This window comes from Copadichromis virginalis, linkage group LG15 (genome assembly GCF_057382275.1).
Source record: "Copadichromis virginalis isolate Kocher_CV1m ecotype Utaka linkage group LG15, C_Virginalis_male_GT1.1, whole genome shotgun sequence".
NCBI lineage: Eukaryota > Metazoa > Chordata > Actinopteri > Cichliformes > Cichlidae > Copadichromis > Copadichromis virginalis.
This window is the reverse complement of record NC_140632.1, coordinates 6,642,152-6,655,492: the sequence shown is the minus strand read 5'-3', so window position 1 is coordinate 6,655,492 and position 13,341 is coordinate 6,642,152. Positions and strand designations below refer to the sequence as shown.

General features: G+C 39.9%; 1 protein-coding gene across 3 annotated transcripts in view; it reads left to right on the top strand.

The window, feature by feature from the left end:
• Positions 1-742: 742 nt before the first annotated feature.
• Positions 743-13,341, top strand: part of akap7 (A kinase (PRKA) anchor protein 7) — a 48,111-nt gene continuing 35,512 nt past the window's right edge. For all 3 annotated transcript variants that reach the window (XM_085431562.1, XM_085431561.1, XM_085431563.1), the window contains exons 1-9: positions 743-1,348; positions 1,421-1,670; positions 2,354-2,509; positions 2,863-3,017; positions 3,119-3,255; positions 5,281-5,441; positions 8,568-8,680; positions 9,156-9,202; positions 9,697-9,797. In XM_085431562.1, coding sequence (XP_085287688.1) covers positions 1,175-1,348; positions 1,421-1,670; positions 2,354-2,509; positions 2,863-3,017; positions 3,119-3,255; positions 5,281-5,441; positions 8,568-8,680; positions 9,156-9,202; positions 9,697-9,797 — 1,294 coding nt within the window. In that variant the 5' untranslated portion in view covers positions 743-1,174. The remainder of the gene's footprint in view (positions 1,349-1,420; positions 1,671-2,353; positions 2,510-2,862; positions 3,018-3,118; positions 3,256-5,280; positions 5,442-8,567; positions 8,681-9,155; positions 9,203-9,696; positions 9,798-13,341) is intronic.

Here is a 13,341-nt window from a genome sequence, read left to right as displayed (position 1 = left end):
TCTTTCAGAAAAAAAATCAAGCCAATGTTTAAAATTGTGAATAAAAATGTAAAAAAAAAACATCCGTTGTCTTCTTTTTCTTTTTTCCTTTTTTTTTCTTTTTTTTTTTTTTAAATTGAGGGGTCCTGAACAGTTCAAAACACCAGTGTAATTTACAGTATAATTTAGCCTAGTTCAGCTAATATTTCTACTGTTATTTTCTATATTCTTGACTTTTATTCACTCTAAGAAAGACTAAAGAGTGCAAAGACCACATATTCAATGATAAGCCACTTTATACATGTATACATTATATTCATAGAAAATGAAAAATTGTGTGTGACAAACTTCTTTTTTTTTTTTTTGGCTCGTGTAAAGTTTGTCATCTAAATAAAAATGAACTAACATAAACTGCGCTGTATTCTAGTATTTGACGGAATAATTACGTTTAATCCGGTCCTTTGATTTGCTAGCAACGCCAAATTTATGTCACATAAATGACGTGTTATTAATTCTTTAGATTAGCACTGTGGTACTTAAACTGTGTTTTGAGGCCCCCTGGGGCGTAGAGCTTCTGCAGAAAGGCATTCGTGAAAGGGAAATTTATGGTGGAAAGAAATAGTAAATATGAAGTTAAACTAAGCTGGATGAATATGATTGTGTCTTTAGTGTCTTTGTTTTCCTAAATGGAGAGGACATGTACTTTTATTTTGAAAATGTTTGTTTTATTTTTTTTCTAGACCGGAAGTTTGATATTGTTTACAAATGAATGCTTCCGGTAGGTCCTGCTAGTTAGCGCGTTGGCATGAATATTATTTTGTGTTATTTACCTTACCAGTTTTGATACAAACACTACCACCTGCGTGCTTTTTGCGCCAGCTCGATATAAAAAAAGTAAGAAAAATGTGCGCGTATTTCGTTTAGTTTGATAAACAGTAGCACAGCTCCGTTAGAGAGAGTTAGCTAACAGTTGTGTAGCTCAGCAGATGTTCTGCAGCATGGCTCTGATATATTTCAACAGGTGTTGTAAATGGAGGTAAAGTCAGTCTTTTGAGTTTCATAAGAAGCTGCAGACTTGTGGGTTTGTTTGTTTTTTGTGGTAGTTGCAATGTTGTTCTCTGTGATGCCTACTTCATACATTTCTCTGTTTAAAAATCTAAAAGTTTATATCTAAAATTGAACAGACTTGTGTGTTATGATCTTCAGCCGTGTGATATTGAGCCTCGGGTCTAAGCGTTCACAAAGCGCGTGTTTACATAGGATATGTGCTGTTAATGAAGTGCTGCTTAGGAGTCAGCATTCAGTATCTGTCAGTCATTGCCAACGAGCTCTTCGCCTCAAGCCGCCTGCACAGCGGTTCAGATTTCAGGTAATGAAGAGAAAAATCAAGCTGGCTGCAGAAAGTGTAACCTGGAAATGATACATGGCCTCTCTGTTTTAGGTGACAGCACCGTCCTATCATCATCTGCTCACCGTGTGTGATATGCAGCCAGCCAGCATCTCCTACGGAAGAGACACAACTGCAGTTGCATCAGATGAGGATGATGAGGGTGATGAAAATCTGGCAGGAAAGGAGGTCGGAGAAGAGCACAAGGACCTGAGAGAGATGGTGATGACTTCAGCCCAGACAGGGGCAGTCAGCATGGAGGTCCAGGAAAGTCCTGCAGATCCTGAAGCTGCCTCGGTGTCCAGTAAGTTAAATGGCTGAAACTGTCATACAATACTGACTAATCTTTGGTTTAATTGGGGAATAGATTCACTTTTTTGTTGGCTTCCTGGTACCACATAATTTGAAATCTGTGTTTTATTTAGCAAAGCAATATTTATCAAATGTGAGTGTGGACAACAATAGACTAGTAAACATGACTGCCACGTGTCCTTGCATGATTGAATTTAAATGAAAAAAGTTTCATAACTGCTTTTTAAAATTTTATGAGGTGACCAAACGTAACTTTAAGTTTTTGCCAGAAACTCTTAAGCTTATGGCTTAACACGTTTTATAATGCGGTTCTGCCTGAGTCAAAGTCCAGATGCAATTTAGATGACGACTCGTACAGTAGCAATAATTTAACGTTAGAAGAACACAATCTTCTATGCCAGCATTCTGCACTTGAGCAACTTAAGCACACTGTAAAAATGTTACGGTGCCAGAAACTTAATACTCAGTACCAATACCTCTTGTATGATTCTCAGACTTTCAGATTTTGGGTATCATAATTTTGGGTTCTGGTGCTGTGTCTAGCACACTATTTCATGAGCCGTGTTGAGTCTGTGGGTGACACTCCATGCCTGTGACTGCATGTCTGTTCTTTTTTTCATTTGTATATTCAGTTCATGTAGATACAGTATGATAAACTTGTTTGTTTTTTGACAGCTCCTTCAGGATCAAGTGAGAAGAAGACTAGAAGGAAGTTGAGGAGGGAGAGGAAGAAACTGATGAAGAAAACACTGAAGTCTTCTGATACTTCTGAAAACTTATTGTCAGAGCTTCCATTTGCTTTGGCCAGCCCAACAACATGGAAAACACTATGTATGTTCCTAATGTTTTATAATTACTTGAATTAGCAACATTTTCCCCCCACTATTAAGAAGCCTTGATGACAAGTCAAGCGGGCACCTTATGGCTAATAAGTGGTCTGTTTTCACTGTCCTCATCCTGTATTATATTTATTTTCATGCAAATCCTTAGCATGATGTCCAGTTTTTATGTGTGCGTGTTGGTGCTAGAGGAACGGAATCAGAAGCAACTTCATATTTTCATAGCTTATATTTTACACCTCCAACTCTATTAGAACTACATAACAAAATAGGATGTGTTTTCACGATGTGGGACCTTTTAATTGATATTTTTAATTGCAATTTTCATTTTGCTGTTGTCCGTAGTCCCCAGCCAAGAGTCAACTAAGAAAAAGAGAAAGAGAAAGCGAGGAGACAGCGAGGGCCGAGTGGACAGTGAGGACGATGGGGACAAGAAGAAGAAAAAGAAAGAGAGCCAGCGACCCAATTACTTTGTCTCCATCCCCATTACTAACACTCAGGTAAGAAGCTGGAGCAGGTGGAGTTTATGCACATTGTGTCTCACAAATCACAGTTTAAGGATGTGACCTTTAACTGACTTCTGCTCTCTGTCCACTGACAGATAAGTTCAGCTGTGAGTGAGGTCCAAGAGGCCGTGCTCCAGCAGGACCCCCGACTGGCCAAAGCTATGATCCCTGTCCCAACTCTTCACATCACGCTTTTAGTCACTCATCTTGCCAATCAGGAGCAAGTAGACCTGTGAGTTGGTGCGCATGCTGACATCCACATCACATCACACACACAGAAGTTCATATGAATACTATGACACCCAAATTGTCTGAAATTACCTTTGCTTCTTTAACTAACTATAACTACATTGTAGAATGTAAGTGCATGTCATATTTCATGCTATAGCACACTAACATTAAAAAGCAGACATTATATTGTTCATGACAGCAATAAATGACGTTTTAGTAGTTACATCAGGAAGTAAACTTTGCTCTGAATAAGAGTCGCCCTCAAACTGAAGAAGTTAATTATCATTTAGATACCCATCCTTTTCTTACTGCGACATAATAAAATGACTTCTATCACAAAAGTCTTCTGTTGATCCCACAACAAAATGCTTTTTTACAGCAGCCATTTTGAACTCAGATGTTACTCATAGCATTAAAAATGGCCTTGAGTAGTAACAGTAAAAAGACGGCTATTGTTAATGTTATTAGTTACAGCAGAGCTTCTCTCTGTGAGCCTGAAAATGATCATCTAAGTGCTCACAGCATTGTGGGTTGCTTTTTATATTCCACTTTTCTGGTCTTGTTGACCACTCCAGCACTGCGAGCCACATTCACACACACTGACGCTTTTCTTTGCAAGCTCCTTTGACTACGATGACCTGGATGACTGAGAACCTTCACAGACATATTCACACACACACATTCTTGCAGCTCTTTGATTCATTCCTTCAGAGCTTTTTTTTTTAAAAATAACACACATTGGATGCTACATTACAGGGCTGGGCTGAGGCTCATTATTGTACCTAAGAAGACTCAGATTCAATTCAGTTCAACTCAGGTAAACTTAGTGCCAAATTACAACCATAGTCACCTCATGGTGCTTTATATTGTAAGGTAAAATTCCTAAAATGTCAGAAAGAAACCCTTCGGTATTGCACAACCCTCTATGAGCAAGCACTAGGTGACAGTGGGAAGGAAAAACTCCCTTTTAACAGGAAGGAACCTCCAGCAGACCCAGGCTCAGAGAGGGGCGGCAAATAAAATGACCAAAGCTATGCAACAAAAAACTGTTTTACCAAAACAAATTTCAGCCCCTCACTGAGATCATTGTATCCCCCAGATTACTGTGTTGGGTCGCTCCTCCTCCTCCATGCGGAGAATCCTCAGCAGCTTTTTTTCCCCCCCAAACATGCACACATGCATGTAGCAGCGGTGTACTCAGTGACAGCCGGTGTCGTGTCTTGGGATGTAGGTTGACTAGAACAACATCTCTTTTGTTCCGGTCTTTCCATTTTCTTTATTGTTCTCTGAGCATAAAATGCAATGCTCGGCAAAATCCTGTTGCAGAAGTAAATATATGGATGCAGTGTCGGCAGTGACTAATTACCAACGTGTCACATTAGGTACGGCTTGTGTCTTATTTTTTCCTCTCAGCACTTCCACGACGGTCAGGCTGTACATTTTTACGAGTGGTTTGGATGTTTTAGAGTAAGCCTTGTCTTAGTCAGCTTAGATTAAAAATCACCTATTTTATGTGTCAGTTAAAGTGAATAAACGCCCCTGGATTGGATTTCATTACATCATTTTCATCTTAAACGTTCTTTTAATCATTTTAAGCATTTTCAGTTATTTTTTACTCTGTCAGCACATATCTGTCCCACACACATCCTAAAGGCTAAAATACTAAATGAGTTCAAATTCTGCCACTGCACATATCATATCATATACAACTGAAGTAAATTGAAAGTCGGTAGAAAAATAAAGATTTGAGTTTGAAATTGCTGTTCTCGCATAGCTTTAGAGGCTGATGGAAATATAAAGGCAGTCTGTGTTTTTGTGAGCTAACTCCGTGACACTCAGGGACATCGGAGCTGCGTTATGTGATGAAGTGATGCTTAATCCCATCAAGAAGAAGATGGTGTTATTAGTAATCACTAGATTCTCCCATTATGTAATATGACAGGAAGGGAGCGAGAGAGGGGATTAAGTCATGAATGTGTGTGCGTGTTTGTGTGTTGTGCATATTCATGTGTATATTTCCTTATAGGGCGGCAGCGGTGCTGGCTCAGGTTGAGCCGTCACTGGCTGAGTTGCTGGGTGGGAGGGATCTGGTCTTGCCCTTCTCAGGGATAAGTCATTTCAGGAAGGAGGTGGTGTTTGTCGGACTGGCCTGCGGACAACACAGACACACACTGGACAGCTTGGCAGGTCAGTGGCAAACATTTAGCTTCTTGCTCTTGTGGTCATCCTTCCTCTCTCTGTCTCTTTGGTGTTTAGGTTTGAAAGCATTGAGTGACATTTTTGTTCTACTTGCTTTTCACGCTTTAGTAGAGGGTGAAATTCAATGCTAATGTGATATTGTACTTGGTGTGCACTCTGGAGGGGTGTCTGAAGTTGGAATCAGCTGCTAGTAGCTAATAGTGTCTGCTTACGTTTCTACATATGAGATCAATTAAAAGTATGCACAGTTGGAGGGTTTTTCCTTCTCGAGACACTACGAAGCTTAAAACACCTTAATGCAGGTGGATGCTTGCTGTGGTGGAGCCTTTCTTATGGGTATCAATGATTAGACAACTGCAAGAGAATGAGATGTTTAAGATCTTTAAGATGTTTTAAGTCATAAGTCTCTCATTCAGAAGTCATGGAAAGTCTAAGCCTGACGTTTGTCTCGGAGACAACAGAGGACCTGGTAAAACGAGAATAGCGGAATTCTAAAAATAAATTGCAGCCAGTTTGGTAAGAACCTCCGGGTCAAAGTTATACATCGTACAAACGTGTAGAAATGATTAAAGTCATACTCTGTGTAGTGCAGAGACGTCCACATTTTGATTTGTTTTTCAGTGTGAACACGTCCTCATCTGTAATTTAGTCAATCTGATTAAATAAAATGGAATTTTTGATGTTTTTCCTTTTCTGTTATCTGTGTGTGTGTGTGTGTGTGTGTGTGTGTGTGTGTGTGTGAACATTTCTGTTCCTACATTTTTCTTCTTGTGCCTAAATCCACGTGTGTGGGTGCCTTCAGAATCTTTTGCATGTTTGTTTTTGTGTTGTGCCTCCGGCAACAACATTAAGCCATTTCTAAGAGGATTCCCACTCCAATGCTCTTGCACCACTAAAACACACACACACACACACACACACACACACGTTTAATACACAGTAAATGAGGTGACCTTCACTTAATACTTTCCATTTTCACCCTTAACAGTTAAATTGGAAGTATGCTGTAATTAATGTGTGTATGATACTTAAGGTTTTTCGATTGTTTCTACCTCTGTGAGATGTTCTATATTAATGTGAACATATAGTGTTTGGGCAGCATTACTGTTTTTGTGGGATTTGTAGCTGCTCGTGCTGAGATTTGCTGCTGAGAGCCAAAAATGTGCTACATTGGCCAAGCAAAGGCAAATCCCAGAAAGAATTGAGTGTCAGGGTTTGGTGTAATTCAGCAATACTGAAGCCGTTTTGTTTTATACAGAGCTACAAAGGCAAAGTTTCTACATATTATTACTTTTGATCTGAGAGTTTGAGGGGGATTTTATTTTATCTAAGTCTCAAAAACACTAAATCAGACAGCGATGGGTTTTGGGCATGGCTGTAATTAGCTGGGGCTAACTTTCCAGAACCAGTGATTTGGGACAAGGTTATCTAACTTAAAAGAAGTGGGATGAAATGCTGATGTGAGTATATAGTGTATCACATCCTGTTATGATACAATTATCAGCAAGCTGGCACCAGATATCAATCTTCTTAGTGAAACTTGAAGCTGTTTGAAGCAGAGAACAGTACCAGGTAATACTAAATGGCGGACAGTGGGGAATGCTAACTGGAGAGCTGGTAACACTTGCATTGAAATTAAATGGTATTGATGCACGCTGAGACCAAAATGCAGGGAATAAATTCATATTTCACACCTTTTATGCAGGTTTTTTTATCTTTTGGTTGCATGGATGCCATGATCTGTCAAAGCAGCGTGCCACGTATCGCAGAATCGCTGTGTTGTGATGCTGTTTGGATGATGTTACGTCCTTGCTGGTGTTTCGCTCTTTTCTTTGCTCTCTGCTTCATCGTGTACGTCTCCTGTGCTCCTCCGGACGAAACAGAAACGCAGACAGAGGAGAGAAAGTGACAATTAAGGTTCAAAGGAAATGCTGATGTTTCTTTGGCTGGGAAGCTTTTACTGCACTAATGTTAATGTATGTAAAAGCTTTGCTTAGATGGCTGTATTGAATTTTCAGCAGCACCACGACCTGTTCCAGGACCTCGTGGTTAAGACATTAATGAACAGGGCTTTTCTCATCTGGTTATCAAAACAAGCTGGAGAATTTGAGAGTGTGGAGGACTCTGGGGGACGAGTTGCAGGCAAGTGGAAGGATAATGCAAAAGGGCTGATATGAAAGTCATAGATCTTTGCATATTAAACAAGTTAAAGGTGTAGAGTTACATTTTATGGGATGAATGGAATATTTTAATGGCCCCTCCACCCCCTGTGAATCTGAGTTTGTAAGGCTTTCCTCATTAGTAGTAACATTAGTACCGCAAACAAAGTTTATGTTGAAACATAAACTTTGTTTTCACGTAGACTGAAGCTTCTTTTAGGGCCCTGCTTATGAAGCATTTAGAAAAGTTGGAAGTTTAACAAGCAGCATTCATAAAGAACGGCTCTGGTTGTTGTTTTTGCAGAAAATTACTCTGTAGGGACAGAAGATTTACAAATCAAAATTCCTTATGGGAAGTGCTATAAGAAAAGGAAATATAAGACAGGAAGTCAGGCTCTCTCGTCATCTTGTCTGTACTTTCCACCACTGGTATTGATTATATACTAACCTTTCTCTCCCTGTAGAGCTCCTCATCTAAAAATACCTCTGTAGTCTGACTCTAAACACTGTTTGTCTGTATATTTGTCCTTGCAGGCTTGTCTGTGTGTTCACGCCTTTGTTCACTTATCTATCTTTATCTCAGTAGCTAAATGATATTTTGGCTAAAAGCTTTTTTCCCCATCATCTGACACACATTCTCAGCCATCTGTGGCTGCTCCATTTGTGTGCTCTGTTATAGCAGTAAAAAAAAATCTATAATAGGGAGTCGAGATGCTTGAGCGGAAGAAATGGAGTCACGTTATTGTGCATTTGAATCCACGTCATGTTCTCTATATTTATGCATGTGTATCATTATATCAGTTATCATGCTTCCTTTTAGTTTATTAAATGTGCTTGTTTTGGTTTGCTGTGAAAATATGCTGAATTTTTTGATGTGCTTATTTTCAGTATTTAATTGAATGACTCACTGGGAGAAGGTTTATATTAAAAATAAATGTGCGCACGTCTGTTGCAGAGTTGTTGCGGAGCCGTTTTGAGGAGCAGGGGCTTCTGCAAGGAGACTGCCGAGGGTTTGAACCCCACCTCACCATTATGAAGCTGTCCAGAGCTTCAAAACTCCGATCTCAGGTTTGTGTTGTTTTTAATAAAAAGCTGCTTTTAACTACACCATCTGCACTGGTGCTTCTCCCTCCCCTTCCTCTCAGAAGCTGTTAAAATGTTGCAGCTGTAGGTAAATGTCACATTGTGGCTCCAGCAGAAACTGATAATGGGCATTAGAATTAATAACTAAGAAGAAATTTGAATTTATATCACTTTAGAGTTCGTGATGACTACTGTAAAGGTTAAGGGCCAAACACCAAGAAGAGAGAGGAGATAAATAAAGAAGATATGAAAGATGGTTGAGGGTGGATGATAAGGGAAGAAGAATTATAGCATCTATCTCGTTCCCTCTGACACTTTATCTTACCTTATCCTTCCTGGTGCCTGCCGGGCGGCGTACTTGTCTTCTTCCTGTCAGTGCGTTTGTGTGCGTGCAGAAATTTCACTTTGTTTATCGCAACCTGTGACTAATACGACTTCCTTTCTCCTTTGTCTCTCTCAGGGTATAAAGCGTGTGGACCCGGCCCTTTACTCCAACTACACTGACAAGTAGGTACTTTGTTTCTCATACAATGAAAACTTCATAATCTGCACAGCACATTATAAGGTTTGGACTTCTTGTGCAGTGGGGCCATTGTAAGACTCACACAGCAGCTATAGATGACACGGTGCTTGAACATTATGGCATCTTGTAATGTTTTGACTCAGTTTTTGTGGTTTTTAAGATGCAAATTTACACAGAAACCTAGTGTACCATGTATTTAAAGCCATCTCCCTGGTGCAAAATACATTTGACATCTGATCACTCCAGCATGAGAATAGTGCAGGTAATAATCCTTTGAATTCCCAGCTTACGAGTGCTCATCCTCTCTCTCCCACCTGCTGCGTGTGAAAAAGGCTTAAATTTGGCTGTCACCCCCGCTGCTCTTTGCCATCAAGCGGCTATATGACTGACATCTGCCTTTATTATCTGCTGGAGGCCTCAGTGCTCGCTGCGTCTTTATCTTCTGTCATTGTGACTGTTTTTCGTTTCATCACCACAGATTCTTTGGAGATCAGACGGTGGAGCGGGTGGATCTTTGTTCTATGTTGAAGAAGAAGCAGCAAGATGGATATTACCACACTGAAACGTCACTACAGCTCGGTTAGTAAAGGCACAAACTCACACAGTTATTTTCGATGCTCGTTTTGTTGTGTCAGAGGCAAAACTGAACCACCGGAGGTCGCTGTCAGCTCACATGAGAGTCTCAACAATTTGGTTTTCATAGCTGTGGGTAAAATGTGCTCACAGCAACAACAGTTTGGCTTAATATTTTTGTAATTTGAGAAGTGAACTGGAGCTCAGTTTTGTTATTCATTAGAATGAGGATTTGGTGGTTTTGCTGATTTTATCTGCAGTTTTTTCATTTTCTTGCTACTTGCTGTTGTTGTTAGTGGTTTGATCAGGAGTTTTCTTTTTTATTCTAAGGGGATTTGTGTAACACCGTCAAACTTCAAGTACTTAGCAGAACTTAAAAGAGAGGCACAGTGGTTTAATCAAACACAGCAGTGTTACACAAGAGAGCTAATTTCCATTTTAGCCATTACCACCCAGCTGTGTATTAACGCCTGCCGGGTCTTTGAAAACTTGGCGGCGGTAGAGAATAATGACTCAAATTTCCTCTAAATGTAAGAAGTAATGGAAGGTTTCTGCTTTAAAAACTTAAGCAGTTTCATTACTGTGAGTAGAACATGTAAAAATGTGAGTGTGCAAAACATGAAGGGGAATGGCTCATGCTTTTAGTTCGGTTTGATGTGAATCGCGTAGAATAATTCTTGTGCCCGTTCAGCTCCTTTGTCATTGATGTCGTGCTGTTTATTACTCTGTAGCCAGATATGATTTGAGACGGCACTGTCGACTTGGGACGCTGCCAGGCTGTCAGTACGTTTGTGCTCTTCTTGTCTAGCAGCTACCGGGAGTCGACAGGGAATTGTGTTTAGAGGAAAACATGTCTTTTAAAGGATTACTTCCATCAGTTTCGTCTGTCTGGGATAAAACAAATTGCCGTGATTAGTTTGTGAGCGGCCACTTCTTGTCATCCGTCATTGAAAAACAATAGACTGATAGTCCTCACATGATGAGATGAGGTTGGAGACATTTTGTTATTAAAAAATGAAAAAAAAAAAAAAGTTAAATTATTGTAATCATTTAATCTGCTTTTAGAAACAAAATGAAAATGTGCCCCTCGGCTCTGAAATACCAACAAAGCAACATGCTGTACTTAGATTAGAAGCACAAATGCTTCTCTCAGGGTCATTTATGGTGCTTTTCATAAAACATCCATCATGTAGTTTTAAGCTGTGACTGATTAGTGTTTCAATCTGCCAACAAAGAAGTCTTAACTTGAGAAACTCTGCTGACCTAATTAATGTGGTCTGTGGTTCAATGAAAATCACTTGTGTGATAATTAAAAAACCAAATAAATATTCAGTTAGTTTCACGGTGGGATGGAAACACTGAGTGACTTGTTTCTGTGCATTGGCCACATGTTTTTCTATTATGAGTAGGATTCACCGAGGAGCCACACCAGTGGTATCACAGTATTTAACGCCCTACGTGACGGGTCACCTGTGATGCTTCATAATATCTGTGAGTAAATGTGAAAGGTACCCCAAGAAAGCTGGAGGAAAAGATGAATGAAGTGCTGAATTTAATGACTGATGACCCTCTTTTCAAATAACATTGAGTTGATTAAATTAGCAAATGCTGGATGCAGCTTGCAGTATAAAATATGGTTTGAGTGCTGGGTAAGAACATAAACCACCTGGTGTCACCCACTTGTTTGTGAAGTCCTGTTTTGAAGCTTTTAGATGTTTTCACGAAAACCTGATGCGATGAGAAGAGGCAGGTCTGAGTGTGAAACCGCATGCTCTTCGGCTAACAACTTGTCAATCACAAGTTCTTATTTTGTGATTGTTGCAAACCCGAAATAATCCTTTCTTAACACAGTATTACCAGAATTTGCAAAATCTTAAAAAATGATCCGACTAACTAATGAGCGACTGAGCCCATTAACTCATCAGGTGTTTACAGAAGCCGTTTTCCCGACTTCTATAGGTAGAGAAGTCTTTTTGCAACCACGCAAATCAGCCCCTTTGCCTTGGTTTCGCCCAGACGTTACATTCATGTTTTAAGTGTAGCAGAAAACCTAAACAGTCATTAAAAAGCAGATAAAAGCATCAAAATTTGGGGTCTGAACCAGATGCCATCAAGTAAAACAGGTCTGAAGTACTGAAGGAAGATTCATGGTGGATTTCATCTTCGTGTTTCAGATGAAAGGATCCACTGAATATCTCATTTCTCTTGGCTTCAAAGCAGCTCCATAATTATTATATTCATAATGTTGTTACCAGTAACCCTTTCCCTTACAATATTTACTTCAGTAGAAATATTTATATATTTTTATGACTCAGTCTCAGTCATGAGTCTGAAATAAAGTTTGGCTCTGAAAAGTGGAATAAACTTTAGTTAGGGTATTTTGCAGAAAGCTCTCACAAGAAAAAGCACTCCGATATGTCGTCACACCAAAATTTGTCCTACCCTTAGTTACCATGGAGTTAACAGGAGTTGTGTATACCTTAGTCTCACACACAAGCACTTCCTAAGTCTCGCTGTCAAGTATCTGCGGTAATTGCTGTGTATGCGTGAGTGTGTGTGTGAGTGAGAGAGCTGTCAGTGTAACTAGGCTGTCACAATGTTTTGTGGATCACTGGGCTGTCTGTGAGAGACAAAGAGCGTGCGTGTGTGTGTGTGTGTGTGTGTGTGTGTGTGTGTGGGAGTGAGAAACTGTCAAGGGGAGGGGGTGTTTACCTCACACTTCACATCATCAAAAAGCTTGTGTTTTTTTGTCAAGTGTTTTTCCAAAACAGCGCTTATTTAAAATGTATGAAAATGGGGGAAAATATTGCATCCATTGCTCTGATGTTACCATGCAGCCTGCACACTGAATGTTACAGTGAGGGGAGTTTAAATATGATGTGATACTGCTCGCTGTGTGTGAGCAAAGTGCTAGGAAAGGCAGGATTTAAGTGGATGAGTCCCTCAAGCTTAGAGGTTACGTAAGCTTTAAACCGAGACTATGTAAACTTTAAGAGAAAAACAAAATCGTCCTCGTACAAACTAAGAACTACAATAACTCAGCTGAAGCTGTAGTGATGTTTTGTACTGTGCAACGTCTCGCGGTCTCACTGCTGCCATTCAACAAGCCTTTAATAATGAAAATAGTGACCTACAAACAACTGCAACAAAAAGAGATGGGAGCCCCGGCTAAAACACGCAGAAGAAGACCATGAACCAACCTCAGAGCGGGCTGGCGGATTCAAGCTTCTCCCCTAAACTACTTTTAGTCCATCAGGACTAATACACAACACTAAACACTTAATACACAAACTGTAAAAGCCACATAAAGATAAAGCCGGTGCTGATGGAGGTGAGGGAGGAGTAAATTGCGACAAAGACGCCAAATGCTGACCACCATGCTCGGCCTTCTCTGGGTTTTGGAACCCAACTTTGTGAGCACAGTAACTTAAGAACAAGGGAACTTAGGGTTTTCAAATTGATGCCATAGGTGCATCTACTAAAAATCTCTGACGAGTTCAAATCTCACTTACCTCGATGTCAAAAACAAGTTCTGAGGTTTTCTGAAAAT